Source organism: Lissotriton vulgaris, chromosome 1_1 (genome assembly GCF_964263255.1).
Source record: "Lissotriton vulgaris chromosome 1_1, aLisVul1.2, whole genome shotgun sequence".
NCBI lineage: Eukaryota > Metazoa > Chordata > Amphibia > Caudata > Salamandridae > Lissotriton > Lissotriton vulgaris.
The window spans coordinates 400,870,527-400,886,098 of NC_141685.1; the positions used below are offsets into that span (position 1 = coordinate 400,870,527).

Genomic DNA, 15,572 nt, shown 5'->3' on the forward strand with positions numbered 1-15,572 from the left:
AGGCTGACCCTGGCCCAGTGCATCATGGGAACAGGGCAGACCAAACTACCAAGCCAATTCTTATACTGGGAAGGAAACAAGCTTCCGGGGAGATAAATAACGGTGATGGATCAAGCCCTGATCTTTGGACTGGGTAAGAGTGGTCTGCTTAATTCAGACACTCTGTTCACCACCACCCCCTTTTCTGAATCGTTTTTGGCCACTATAGGTGTGGCAGGGTATACTCAGACATGAGTCCCTTTCTCACTGCACCATCAGGATTCAAGCAAGCCGGGCCGACGACGGCTGAAATGCCAGAAACCGGTCCCCGGTAGCTTGTCTCCTTTCTGGTGAAGAATTGGCTTGGTAGTTTAGTCTGCCCTGTTCCCATGATGCACTGGGCCAGGGACAGACTGATTTGCATATAGCCAGGTTCTGAGCTGGGATGGTGCAGTGAGATAAATAACGGTGATGGATCAAGCCCTGATCTTTGGACTGGGTAAGAGTGGTCTGCTTAATTCAGACACTCTGTTCATCACCACCCCCTTTTCTGAATCGTTTTTGGCCACTATAGGTGTCGCAGGGTATACTCAGACATGAGTCCCTCTCTCACTGCACCATCAGGATTCAAGCAAGCCGGGCCGACGACGGCTGAAATGCCAGAAACCGGTCCCCGGTAGCTTGTCTCCTTTCTGGTGAAGAATTGGCTTGGTAGTTTAGTCTGCCCTGTTCCCATGATGCACTGGGCCAGGGACAGACTGATTTGCATATAGCCAGGTTCTGAGCTGGGATGGTGCAGTGAGATAAATAACGGTGATGGATCAATCCCTGATCTTTGGACTGGGTAAGAGTGGTCTGCTTAATTCAGACACTCTGTTCATCACCACCCCCTTTTCTGAATCGTTTAGTTTAACAAGGTCTATTGTACATTGAGGCCAGTAAGGGCACGAAAGACGATCGTATCCTTATTTAATTTTCAGTTAATTCTGAACGTGAAGATTTCCTCCTGCCGCCAAGCCCAGGGTGTCCACTACACTACGATATCATGTGAGTGTTTGGCTGTCTCCTTGCCTCTCGTCAAGCACGTAGGGCTTTTGATGCATTCCATCTACGCAAAGGTGTTCTTTTTCTTGTTCTTCTTTTTCTTTTAATTTATGTTTGACATTCCAATTGTCAATACTCCCGACGAGCACTATTTACTAACAGTCACACTTAGTTGTGAACTTTAACGTGTAACAGACTTAGTTAACACGTTGACCTCAAGGCTGTGAATTATGAATAATATAGAATAACATGTTTTTTTCTAAATAGTGTAAAACATGCATTTGTCTACAGAAGGCCACACAAGGCCACACGAGGTTGATGCACGTGAACAGAGATCATCAAAATCGATTGATATTTTGGATACTTTTTACAAGAGCTTATAATTCAGACGCTTCTATTTGTATGTTTACTTTCACAGATTTTTACGATTCTCCCACAATGAGGAGACACTTTGGGAAGAAGTTTCCATAAAGAACTTCGACAATTCAGGTCGTATTTGTTCTCTTTTCTACTTTACAGGTCTGGACACTTTAGGGGGTGTCCACCAGTAAGTAGAAGTGTGTGTGTTTTTCTGGTCCTGATGAATGCTGAGCTGATTTAATGCTTGATTAGCAGAAACATGTTGACCATATTTTACCATTATTCTTTCTTGCACTACTAATAGGACTTACTGGTTCAAACTTACACAACCACTTAGCAGTCCTGAAAAAACTCTTTTTCACACGGGTTTTAATAGAGTTAGAGCTACCCTCTCATTAAAATAGTTTTGAGGAGTAGTCCATACTCTTTTTAATGCACTTTTCACTTTTCCTGTAACTAATGGGGACCCGATGAAGACAACTGGCTACCAGTTTTCAGCTGGGGCCTGAGGGTCCTATTAGTTCTCTCTGAGCACGTGCACTCTATTTTTCTACTGTATTAACAGTTTTCTCTGATGCTTGAAATTCTATAATTTCTTTGAAAAATTCTTAGTGTAGCATCTCAATCCTGCATTGAATGACACTCTTTTGTTGATTGATATACATAACTAGGATGAAACATGTCCCCTCAAAAATGTATTACACAAAAAACACACCTATCAAATAAATTGGACTCCACACAGCACAGTCTCAGGTGCATCATTGCTCCTGAGGTGATCTGTTACCTAGTCATCAATATCTGGTTTTGGACACACCCCACAACGCCTCAAATCACTGAAGTCCAACTATCAGTTTAGAACTCAACTTGTAGTCCTTCTTTTTGTAAATACTACTGAAGAAATACTTAATAGATAAGTTACGTAGTGCCTTTTTACTTTTGGGGTCTTTATCTCAGAACCTACCATTTGGAATAAGGTTCCCCAGTGATGGGACCACTCACAGGGCTGATATCTTGCTTACCAGTCTGTGTGGTGCAGAACTCCCAACGCTCACTCTAAATTCCTTTCAGTGAAGGTAAGGTTGGTGGTCCCCAGGAACTGAGGTTGCACGGTGGGGGAGAACACACTTCATAGTTGTGCATGCTGACAATAAACTATGATTCCCAGCAAGCCATGAACTCTAGTGTATTCTGGAGAGACAACGGCCATCTTGGATATAAGATCCCTCCTGGATCATGGCATCCTTTGCTAGGCGGGCATGATACAGAGTTGCTGCAGCCAGCACCTTGCTAAAGGATCTCAGATTTTCATTGGGAAGACCAATTACTGTCTGAGGATTTGTACTGGAGGACATTGAGAATATATAGTAAGTAGTATTGTGAAAAAATTCTGCCATTGTTAAAAGCGAATTTTGTACTATATTCTTGAACATTTATATGAACTTTGCTAAAACTGTAGTATCAATTTTTTACACCCACCTCCTGCATAATATTCCTCCCCAGCCTCCTTCTAGCATAAATTCATCAAGCTATCGCCAAGAGGAAACAATTTTGGAGTGCGGAAAACAGCAACAAGTGGAATATCTGATCTGGCAACAAGCACTGTTCGAGCACACTGCCAGTTTATAAGAGGTACTTCAAACAAGTGGCTTAGGGCCTTACCCTATTACTGAAAGGATTAGTAAACCCTGTTCAGAGGAAGTAAAGGAAAGTGAGAATAAACAGAGGACACGAGGCAAGCTTTATTCAGCAGACAAATGCTCTTAGAGCTAGCTGCTGCAACATAAACCATTAAAGACGGTGGCCTTATGAGTAGAATTTGAAAACACATCCCCTATGCTTTCCCACTGGTACTGAGTTTTAGGGGACGCTATCTGCTACTGGGGAGGCTGCACTGGACATTTGAGTCAACAACTTTGTATTGCAAAACTGAAATCAGCATATGAGGCTTTACCAGAGCAGAGGGGGTCACCCTGAGTTTTTTAGGCTGACCTCTCCTTATATGGTTGTATGTAGGGAATGGTGGTTATGTTTGTGATGTGTTTTCTCAGCCTCGACTTTTTAGGGTGTGTTCGGACACAATAGGAAGGAGCATTGCCTTGGCATCGCTCAGTTGCCTGTAGATTAGAAGCTGGGATTGGGGGCCAGATGTACGACGGAAAATTGAATGCGCAAACGCGTTTGCAACCCGTTTAAGCATGCAAAAATCCTCTGGGCCATGTACTAACACTAATTTGTGAGTCTGTTAAAAAGGGGCTTTCTCTTACTAATAGCGACCCCAAAAGCCATGTAAGAATGTAATTTACCGCACTCTTCAAAAGGGTGGTAATGCAATCAAAAAAGGGACGGGGTCCTTAGGGGTCCCCTTCCCCTTTGCAAATGCAGGGAAAAATATTTTTTAGGGACAGGCTATGGTCCCAGGGACCATTGCCTGCCCTTAAAAAATGAAACTAAAATGTTAAATTTTTCTTTTTTTAAATGCATCCCATTTTCCCTATAAGGAAAACGGGCTGCATTTTTTTTTAAATGCTTTATTTAAAAGCAGTCCCAGACATGGTGGTCTGCTGAGTCTAGCAGGCCACCATACCTGGGAGGGCCAGCCATTCCCAATGGGGTCGCAAATTGTGATTGCCTAATGAATATTGATGAGCCATGCAATTTGCGACCCCATTGAGAATCGCAACTAGTGTCGCAGACACTGTAGTACATGTCATTTTGCGTGTCGCAAAATTACATGATCGTGCATCTGGCCCTGGGTGTTTTAAACTGGCTTTAGTATCCGGAGCTATGTCTTTGCGCCTGGTGGTTGTGTCTCTGCGTTTGTGCACTCTTTGCAGTTTTGGTGCTCTGTTGAGTTTTTGAACATGGGCCCAGGGCGTCTGGCCTGTATTTTGACTTATGGGACTGTGTACGGATGTATAAAGGTTATAGTTTGGTGTCTGATGGCTGTTCAGGGAATACCCATAAGTGGACACTTATAATGTTGTAATTAGCAGTACAATCCCTGTACCTCGGGATGTGTTTGGCTCGCTCCTAGAGTATGTTATGTTATGTTATGTTATGTTATGTTATGTTATGTTATTTTTATTTATACCGCGCACAGCTGCCCCAGCGAAGGGGCGTCCTGGCGCTTTATCATGCTGAATTCTCTTCAGACATGAATTAAATAGACTTTTACCATCTTTAGAAACATTTGTGAGTTAATTTTACTCCTATTATAGTTATTGTGCCTGTTAAAAAATGTCATGTGAGATTATATTGCTTGGGTCACAGGTCATACAATGTCACTTCCTGTGATGTTATTTGAGGGCCAAAGGTTATGTGATGTCACTTCCACTACCTCTGGTATTTAGAGAATCGATGCCCGATGGAGGTATTTATGTATCTTCTTCTTGAGTTCCAAATTGTTATTGAGGTCAAACAGGGTCTGTTCTCAAATGCATAATCTTAGGATTTTTGCTGCACGGGTCCTTCACAAGTTTTCCATGGTTAGACTTTTGATTGTGGTCCTCAGTTCACAGAATTGCTTCTCTTTTAACATCTATAGCTGCTGGATGGTGGTGGATAGGATGATAGGTCTGAGGACCACCAACTACCTTGGACAGGATAAACTTCTTGCAGTAAAGTCTAACGCAGGTATGTCTCCTTACTACAAACAGTGCACTGGACCGCACTATTCTTCATTCCAATGACTGGCTCCAGCCTGTTAACTTATAGTAAGAGACTGTGGGCCCGATTCACAGAACTAACTTAAGACAAAATCCTAAACTTACTACCATATTCGTATTTACAGAAGACACTTAACTCATTTCGATATTCACAGAAGTTAGGAGTCCTAACTTTAGGACTCCTAAATGCCTTCTGTGAATACCGAAAGTCTTACAATTACGATTCTTCTCAATTTAGTAGTAGTAAAGTTAGGACACCTAACTTTAGGACTCCTAAACGCCTTCTGTGAATATCGAAAGTCTTAAAATTAGAATTTTTCTCAGTTTAGTAGTAGTAAAGTTGAGAAAAATCCTAATTTTAAGACTTTCGGTATTCACAGAAGGCATTTAAGAGTCCTAAAGTTAGGAGCCCTAACTTTACTACTACTAAATTGAGAAAAATCCTAATTTTAAGACTTTCGGTATTCACAGAAGGCGTTTAGGAGTCCTAAAGTTAGCACTCCTAACTTCTGTGAATACCGAAATGAGCAAGTGCCTTCTGTGAATACCCAAATGAGTAAGTGCCTTCTGTGAATACCAAAATGGTAGTAAGTTTAGGATTTTGTCTTTAGTTAGTTCTGTGAATCGGGCCCTGTGACTTCACTAAAATAAAATGCTGGCGCTGCTAAAACAGATAGGGAACCTTGAGTGCCAGGTTGGAAACAAAATAGCTTCATGCATATGCTTGCTAAGGTTTGGATGAGCTCATTCTAATTTGCAAAAAGAAGGTCTTGGACTTTCCATAAACCTCCAAGGGATTGAAGTTGTCAACTCACAAAAAAATGCATGAATCACCATTCTAGCATTTCACTTGAAAAACCACAAACTCCCTTCTCTTTTCTTTGTTCAAGAAAACTGCCTTCTTGCAACCCAGGAAAGCACTTTCCCTGTGAGCTTGGCCCCTACACCCAGAGGGAACTGTATATAAAGACAGCACAGCAGCCATGCTGGGTAGGCCTGCATCACCAACATCACCAGGTCAAGGAAGAGGCACTGCTCAAAGTACTGGAGGGGGATCTGCTGAGGTGAGTAACATGCTCTGTCCTGTTGTCCATCTACTGGCCCAGCTGTAGCAACATCTTCCCAACCACCCTTCGCAGCACGGCCACTTCCATCATATTTAGGTCATATTCATAAGGACAGGGTGGAAGTAGGCTCATAGGGTTTCACCATTGTGTCCTTCAGATTTCTTTACTCTCTTTAAGTGAATTACAGCTATTGGGACTTATTCGATCCGGTTAGTTTGTTTATTCTAATGTAGTGACATTGCACATTAAAGGTCTCACTGTTCAGCATGTTATTTGAGGCATATCAAGAACGTGTGCCCGTGTGTTTTTTTTTTAGATTTTTTTAAATAGACACACAAGAAAGAAAACAAAAATTTAAGAAAAACAAATAAAAAACAAACTGTGATTTCTTTTTTTTAGGAGCGATGGGGGAGCATTCTCTCTTTTATTATCCAATTGCTTTGCCTTTATACTTATAAAAAATAGAGCCTCAAAATCACTAATCTATGTTTTTGATTCCTTAGTTTTTGATCCAGTTTTATTTTTAAACTGAGAGGATACAGATTGTGGCAGCACATAATGGGTACTTTTTGCCTACCTCGCAGTGGTAGCTGAAGCTATTGCAAAGAGGCCGTGCGATCCATGCTGAGAGGCAAAATTAGATCTTTCATGTTGTTGTTGAGCCCTTTACTAATCACATTCATCAGCCAGTGTCTGATTGGACTGTCATTCATGGCTTGTTGAGGCTTGCCATTGCAATAGAGCATATATCAATGTCATTGGTGCAGCAGTGAGGTGAGTCCAAATTGGGTGTAGAGGGTATTTTCTTTGTATGTATCGCTGGCTTTGTTTGCTGAGATGGGAGGACAGAAATCTACTGCATTTTTTGTTTGACGCGACAACATGATAAACTAGTCTGTGTTAAACTGTTATTTTGCAGTTAGGGATGGATAAGACAAGAGCGTTGGAGACATATCGCGGTGGATGCCTCTCAGTTGCCATGTCTTGAATGGCACTGACAAGTCCTTTTAAAGTAGTGCATGCTGTCAAGGACACAGGTTCATAAACTTTTTCACATAAATAATAAGCAAGAAAGTTACATGCTTCGCATGTACACATACATACACACCTTAGGTCCTGCAACATTTCAACATGGCTGCCATATTTTTACTATTACATTATCAACACTTCTCAGCAATGTTGTGGTGGTATAAGTGGAAAGTATCATCTTCTCTGAGCACAGCTGCTGCACTAATAATGGACAATAGCAGTACAGGATGAGTACATTTCATGAGAACTGCTAAACAGCCATACAGGGGCCCTTACTAAGTGGGCAGTACCACTAGAACATGGTAGCAAGCTGCTTATACCTGTAGTGGACAGGACCAGCCTTTGCAGAAGAGCTCCTGACAGCACTAGGCACATCTCAGCAGCGCTCCTATAGTAGTAAGGCACAGGGCTGGAACTCCTCGGCAGGCCTGCTGTACAAGTGGTCGATGGTACCTGCACTTCTCGTCACTTTCATATTCTTCTAACGGGCATTACTAGCATTCACCGTTGATAGACTATATATACACTTGACAGTACATGCACTTCAATTACTTTCAATTATAATGCTATAGATATCTATGTCACTCTTGGTGTAAACCCCACGGGGGAATATTCTGATACAATATAAGATTATATCATTCTGGCTTTTATTTGTGTTTCCATGTTAGTGTGACGCTTTTCTAGTGCTGCTTAATTTTTTCATTATTGTACTTACCTGATTATACCTCTCCATTAACATGCAACCAATTGGTCACTTATATTATAAGGAGCTGTACATTCTTTCACTTTGTGAACTTCTGTTTAACAGAACTCGTTTTGACAGAGCTGTACTAAAACATAAATAAAATATATATAAAATAAAAACATTTCGAGCTGCTGTTTTGCTCTGGTTTTTTTTTCTAGATGGATGGACTACCCACCTTCCTCTTCGTCCTCTGTTCTTCCATCGCGAGGATCTCCAGCAGGTCTATAAACCTTGAAGGTAATACGTGTACACTAGCTTCAGGATAATTTTTATTTAATTGCTCTGTACTGTAATGTTCAACAGTGAAAAATTAGAAGTATCATGAGATGACCAACTTCTATGTTGGAAGTTGAACATAAACCACTAAATGATTAGCGCATGACTGGTTCATTTTTTGGGTAGCGCAACGATGAGCTGAAACATGTCAACGAAAGTTGAGAGGGTGTTTGAACATTTTTCAAAATACAGGTGCAGATGGGTCAAATGCTCTTTTTATAACCAAACAACTTAATTTTTGATGGGGTCCATTGATTCTTTAGAACCTTGATTAACAATTCGTAAGGAGACATCACCACCTGATCCCTCTTAACATCTTTTAATAGTTCAGAGGCCTAGGAATGCTTTTGGAATTATAATTATTCCTCTTCTGGAGATTCCCTGACCCAGGAATAAGTTACTTAGTATCTCATACAGATACAAACTGTCAGTAGCCTCCTTTCAGGATCCTATTCTGGGCCTGACACAGAAATTATGGGGCATATTACCAAGGAATAGCGATATTTATCGCAAAATGCGCTTAGCGCAATTTTTTTTATTGCTGCCTATCGCTGGATATATTAGCGGAGAAAACATGCTATTAGCAACGTTTTTCTCCATTGTACTAAAATATCCAGCGATAGCGGCGAAATGCGTGAATATCGCTGAGAATACAGCGATATTCAAGCATTAGTGACAAAATGTTCTTAGCCATGTTATCCACCTCCCATTGGATAACATGGTTAAGAACTGGTCTGGGCAGGTGTTAGCATTTGGAAATATTCGCGCTTAGCGCGAATATTTCCTTCGCTACGCCTACCTTGCTAATAGGCGTTAGCGACGTTAGCGACTGCTTTCAGTCGCTAACTGGTTGGGTACGCCCACTTTGCATGTCATTAGCGATAAACATCGCTGACATGCAAAGCGGTCCCCAAACCGCTCACTATCGCCTAAAAGCTGTCGCTAACATCAGTTAGCGACAGCTTGCTAATAGGGCGATAGGCAATTATCGCCGCTTTAGCGGCCGTTTTCATAATTCTATCGCCCTGCTTGATAATATGCCCCTATGCTCCTTGATAATGTGGCATCTTCCTAGAAATTACAGCTGGTGGGACAATGGGTGTTGTCAGCACCTTCAGATTTATCCACATGGTTTGATGTGGTCGATGAGAAAACTCATGTTGTCTTCTCAGGAATCGTTAATAAATCATAAAAACCGTGGGGCATATTATCAAGGGGGTTTATCTCCGCTTTTTTGGCTTTAAAAGCCAAGAAAGCGGAGATAAAATGATCTCCCTATTACCTAGTTGTCGCTAACACCAGTTAGCGATAGCTAGTAGGAGATAGCGACCATCTTGGGCCCCGCTTTGCATGTCAGTGATATTTATCACTAATGACATACAAAGTGGGCGTGCCAAGATGTTAGCGACTGGAAACAGTCGCTAACATCGCTATCTCCTATTACCAACTTTTGGAGATATTCTCGCTAAGCGCGATTATCTCCAAAAGCTAACACCTGCCCCTGAGCAGTTCTTAGCCATGTTATCCAATGGTAGGTGGATAACATGGCTAAGAGCATTAGCTCGATAATGCATGAATATCGCTGACTTTTCAGCGATATTCATGCATTTCGGCCGATTTTTATCACTTAGGAGATAAACCTTGATAATAGCAAGGTTCCTAAGCGATAAAAATCGCCGCAGCTCGGCGATAAAAATATTGCCACTAAGCCAACATAGCGATAATTATCGCTTATGCTTGGTAATATGCCCCTGTGTTATTCATCCATTTTCTATCAGCGAGGAGATTGAGTATTCTTTGCTTGTACAATACAATCCAACTCTGGAATACAGCTTTGGCTAACATGTATTTCCAGTGGCTATTTAGGAGATACCTTGGCCATGTCTCTGAGCTTTTCAAACTCTTGGCACTGAAGATACATTCTGAAGGGACAGACATGAAATTGTAGACACTTGTGAAGAATACACTATTCCTGACTTTACCAATGTCAAAAAGTAGAAAGTTGAACAGTAGGAAACTTTAGGCTAAATCGTTCTTTACAGTAGGGCATATTGGTTTTGCATCTCATTGCTACAGCAATGGCTAGGAAAGAATGTGTTGTAACGTTTACTCTGAACTTTATGCTTTTATTGTGGAATTACTGTAACAACATAACATGCATTTACAGTTCACAATCCAAGCTATGGCTGATGACTCCAATTGCAGGCCCTGAGACATGTCAGAGCCACGACCTGCACATTTCATTCTTGTAGCAAATGTTTTCTGGTCTGGTACAACCCCCAGCCTGTTTTTTTTTTAGGTCTCACCTTTTCCATTCCGAAGGAATGGGAAATGGCGAGAATTCAAGTGCTCAAAATCCTTGTGAAACCACGGGTTTTTTCAGGCAGTTTTCTTTGAGTTCACGTGGCCACAGGCACGCGCTTTTGGGCCATAAACTTGGATTTCTCGTCCCCCTCCCCAGCCAGCTTCCCCCAGGCCATAACAGCACTTCTCCCACACCTTTGAAGTGAAGCTTAGCTTCACTTCAAAGGCCCCTGCTGCTTCACACCCTCATCGCCGCTCTCTCCGCTCAGCCCCCTCCCCTGCCCGCCGTGTCGCATTTCTCCTCCCCCCTCCCCTTCTCTGCCTTCCCTCCGTCTTGTTGGTTAAGCATTTCATGAGAGTCTATATGTTTACCAGCTTTCACCTTCTCTGCTCAAGTGCCCTTCCATATTGCCACCCCTTATACTACTTGTTTCTCTCGTGTACTTCTCCCCCACCCCCGCTCTGTGGGGCTCTCGCCCTTGTGTACTTCATTAAAGTAATGATTCATGTATTCCTTTAATTATACGTTTGAGTCTACCTATAATAAAATTACACCACCCAGTCCGACAACTGTGAGTGCATAGAAAAGTAGGGAAAACCTCCCGGAAATATTAATAGAGAACATTAAAAAGCTTTCTACGTGTGGTTCTGAAAATGTGTGAGTGTGAGTTTTACCAGGTTTCACCTTCTCTGCTCAAGTGCCCTTCCATATTGCCACCCCTTATACTACTGGTTTCTCTCGTGTACTTCTCCCCCACCCCCGCTCTGTGGGGCTCTCGCCCTTGTGTACTTCTCCCCTACTTCCTATGTTGCTGTCACTTCCGTAAACATACATATCTAACGGTCCATTTCTTATCCTCATTATGTTTAACATCTACCAACATATACCAACCATATCTAACTGGTCACACCCTCACCCACCCTCACCCACCCTCACACCCCCTCACCCTCACACCCTCACTCACCCCCTCATCCTCGACCCCCCTCACAACCCTCTCACCCTCACTCAGCCTCACACCCTCACCCTCACACACTCTCACCCTCACACCCCCTCACTCACCCTCACACACCCACTCACCCTCACCCCCCTCACCCTCAGACCACTCAGTGCTGCAACACATATGTGTGTGTAGGTTCAAATGCAATGTTCTTGGATTTTCGTCACAATAAAATACACTGAACATAATCTTCACAAAATTTATTTACAAACGTTTAAGCTATTGCCATTATAAATTACAATAACTTTTATTTAAGTATTAATTATTTACAAAATTAAAAGCCATTGTTATTTGTAATATCAATACATCGAAGTCACGTAAATACAACACACATTGCATTACAAATGCTATAGGTGTCACATTTGCAAAAGTTAAAACTATTGACATTGTAACTGACAAAGCTATTAATTTTGCTATTTTCAAAACAAACACGTAAATTAAAAAGTGTCATTTACAATACCAATCGCTCAAACTTTCCTAATGCGAAAAGTTAAAAGTATGGGCATTGTAAATCACAAAACAAAAAAATAAAATGTCATTTAGAAAACCAATAGCTCAAACTTTCCTACTGCGAGACCTATTGGCAACGCCAGTGCTTGTTATCCTTAGAATTTTACTTCTCCCGAGGACATCTAACTTAGCTTCAGACACTGTTTTTGGCAATTACTGGTCCCCTGCACTGTGGGTGCAGCACTATTACTGTGGGACTGGTCTGGGTCGAGGCCCTAGGTCGATACTACGTGTATGTCAAACTACTAACCGGTATATTCTAAGTTATACACATAAGGGAAGAAGGTCTGATCAGTTACAGAAATGCTTTCGGATTTAACCTTGTAGTAATATGTAAACCCCCCAGGGTTCATAAATTACTGATTTGATATTCATTTATTTTCAGAGGCAACCCTAGATATGGTTCTCAAGGGGTAAAGGTAGTTTTGATGAGCTCTTTTCATCTCTTCTATTAGACAGTTCTGTGACTAATGTACTAACTAGGAGGCTAGAGCTGTACCATGCTAACTCATGGAACTCAATTAGCGTGGCCCCATTTATTTCATCATTCTTTTTTCACCAGATCATTATCAGTTTTTTTGGGTGTCTGTCATAGACGTAGGAACAAGCAAACAATACTTTTTAACTTCAAAGACTACTAGTTGTAGCCTATGTGACATAAAAGCAAACAACACAATACATTAAACAGTGAATGAACGTTCATTGTGGCAAATGCACTTGGAATAAATATGAACAAAAATATTAACAAAAATATATAACACAGTTGTCAATTTTAACACCAAAAAGGAGCCTATATGTAATTTCAAATAAGTGTGGCCAACACTTAATGGACAAACCAGGGGGCGAAAGCAATAAAGTGTCACGAAGGATGGACAACAAGGGCCATGAAATTGCAAATTATTCCTATATATTGTGCCCTGTGTCATGCAGACCTTTTCGCTTTATGGCCGCAATCCCCCTGTAGTGTTCTGCTGTTGACGAATTTTGAACCCGGACCAAGTTATGGGTTCTCCTCAAGACTGAGAACTGCTAACAAATGGGCTTTAATCACATGTGCTCGTACATCTTCTTTGATGCATAACTATTCTGCAGGAAACTGTTGTGGTTTGAAGTAAAAAAGTATGGTTTGTTTGTTCTTACATCTATGACAGATACCGAAAAACGAATAATAGCCTGGTGAAATAAGAAAGATGAAATAAATGGTTACCAAAATAATTGAGTTCCATGGTCTTGAACATGAAATAATGTTTGTTTGAAGCAACGTCAGTACTGGCTCTTGTTTTGTATTTGATAATTAAAGTGGCCTAGCCTTGCTGACATGAAAGTGGCCCAACCCCTAATTTTTTTACTAACTTTTAGAAAGTTGGCATCTTTGTACTTTAGACATTTGGTGCCTGATGCCTGTCTCTGATCAGTCGGGTGGGTGACAGCTGGGCTTTGTCTATTCCCCCTAGACAGCCACATAGAATGGGAGCTTAGGTGTGACTTGGGGACTGGGAGGATGAGAGGGAGGATCTGGACCCAGCCTTACTTGCACCTGAATAGGCTGTGTCCTGTCCCTGCACAAAGGGCTACAAACACCCCTGTGGTGAGTCTGGGGCCAGGGCAGGAAGGGAGGACCTCTGTGAACTTCAAAGACCTGTCTTTGAGGTCTCCCCCACTTCAAAGGCCCAACTGGGTATAAGTACTGGACGTCTCACACCACCACTTCAGTACAGTTCTGAACCTGTAACAACTGCGCAGAAGGACTGCTGTGCTGCTGAAAGGACTGCCAGCCTGCAGGACTGCTCCTTTGAAGGCCTGGACCTGCCTCCGGTGAACCTAGAGTGACTCCAAGGACTAGCTGGCTGGCCTCTTGATCTGAAGTCTCAGGGACATAAAAGACTTCCAACCACCCTGCTTCTGCACCTGGACTCTGCCATCTGTGAGTCTGCCCTCCCAAGTGGTACCACCCCAGTCCTGGACCCTTGGAAGTAGGCCAAAGGTGCTTGTTCCAGCTGAACCTATGTTACCGCTGTCAAACTGACACATAGCCTCTGCTTCACGGATTAGAACTAACGCATTGCCTCTGCTGCGTGTATCAGAACCAACACATCACTGCTGCTGCGTGGATCGGACCTGATGCATCGCCTTCGGAACTACCAATAAGAGGTGCTCTTCCTGGTGCAAGGTCCTCGCATCTCCATCGACGACAGTCGTGAGGACGACGTCGAACCTCAACAGTTAAGTTTACCGCTCATCAGAGCCAACACATCAACAGTGTTGTATGGATCATGAACCAGTGCATCGTCGCAGTTGCGTGAATTGGCACCGATGCATCTCCTGTACTGTACTGCGCATCCTTGACATCAATGCAGCCAGGATTAAGGTACTTTTGTTCAGCTGGCCTGTAGCCGGGCTGCGCTCCATGGTGGTCAGCCTTAACTTTTGACTTTGTCCTGGTCCAATGCAACCAACTATCCCGAATAGCACTCTTTGCTTCTAGGCACCATTTGTATCTAAACACTTTGAAATTCAATATCTAAAGTTCTACTTATTGGATTTTTATCGTTCTGGTCTTCTTTCATATATTAAGGTCACAGTTATTTTTCCAACTTGGTGTGGTATCATTTTGAGTTGTGATTTCACTCTTTTACTGTTTGAAGTGTTACACAACTACTTTACATGATCTCTGTAAAGTTAAGCCTGACTGCTCCGTGACAATCTACCAGAGGGTGAACACAGATTAATTTAGGGTTTACCTGCCTCTTACCCTGACTAGGATTGTGGTTATTACTTGACCAGGGCTTGATCTCAGTCAGCCAGAAACCCAGTTTCTAACAGTGCGCCCATAATAAAAGTTGCCTTGTCAATCAGACCAAGCCATCAAAGGTGAGCCTCGGTTGCACTCATTGAAACTGGCTTATCTTTGAGGACTGCACCATTGGGCATTCCATGCTATATCAGTGGATCACACTATTGTTAAATGTGACTAATAATTACTTTCAGATCTCACCCCCACAAACATGAAATAGTTTTAAAGGGATATGTATAGTGTACAGTTGGATGGGTGTAGACCTAGTGTATCTGTCACCTTTTAATGCAAGGGTTTAGTAATGCTGCTTTGCCCCTTACCAGCCTACCATGATAATGTGCTAAGCAGCAGTCTCAGTGGGTTTGTCCCACCGCTCCTGTGCTCAAAGCCTTACCATTGTTACCATTTCCACATTGATTTTACTCTTCCAAGTAAATGCAGACATTGATCTAACTAATGAGTTAAGGTCATGTAGCTGTGTGTGTGAAACCCTTCTGTTCTTACTTTCACTTCCAGCAGGAACATTTCCCGACCTGCAGTGCCTGGTACTTCACCCTAAGAGCATGACGTGCCATTGGAGACCACTGGTTGACCACCCACTCAACACAACCTACCGGCTCATGTATCAGTTGAAGTGAGTAATGTGAATATACATGGCCACAGAAATGTCCAGTCATTTATTTGGAGATTAATGTCAGGATCTACTAGTTTAAAACATTCCCAGCTAAGGCAGATAAGGTGAATGAGTGACTTTCCAAGGATCACTCAATGTGATCTAGTATGGGGGCTAGGATTAGAAGG

General features: G+C 42.3%; 1 protein-coding gene across 1 annotated transcript in view; it reads left to right on the forward strand.

Annotated features, from left to right (window-relative positions):
• The first annotated feature begins 5,987 nt into the window (after window positions 1-5,987).
• Window positions 5,988-15,572, forward strand: part of LOC147747255 (cytokine receptor-like factor 1) — a 52,778-nt gene continuing 43,193 nt past the window's right edge. The window contains exons 1-3 of the mRNA XM_086936203.1: window positions 5,988-6,112; window positions 8,048-8,126; window positions 15,288-15,405. Of these exons, the coding sequence (XP_086792329.1) occupies window positions 6,032-6,112; window positions 8,048-8,126; window positions 15,288-15,405 (278 nt within the window). The 5' untranslated portion in view covers window positions 5,988-6,031. The remainder of the gene's footprint in view (window positions 6,113-8,047; window positions 8,127-15,287; window positions 15,406-15,572) is intronic.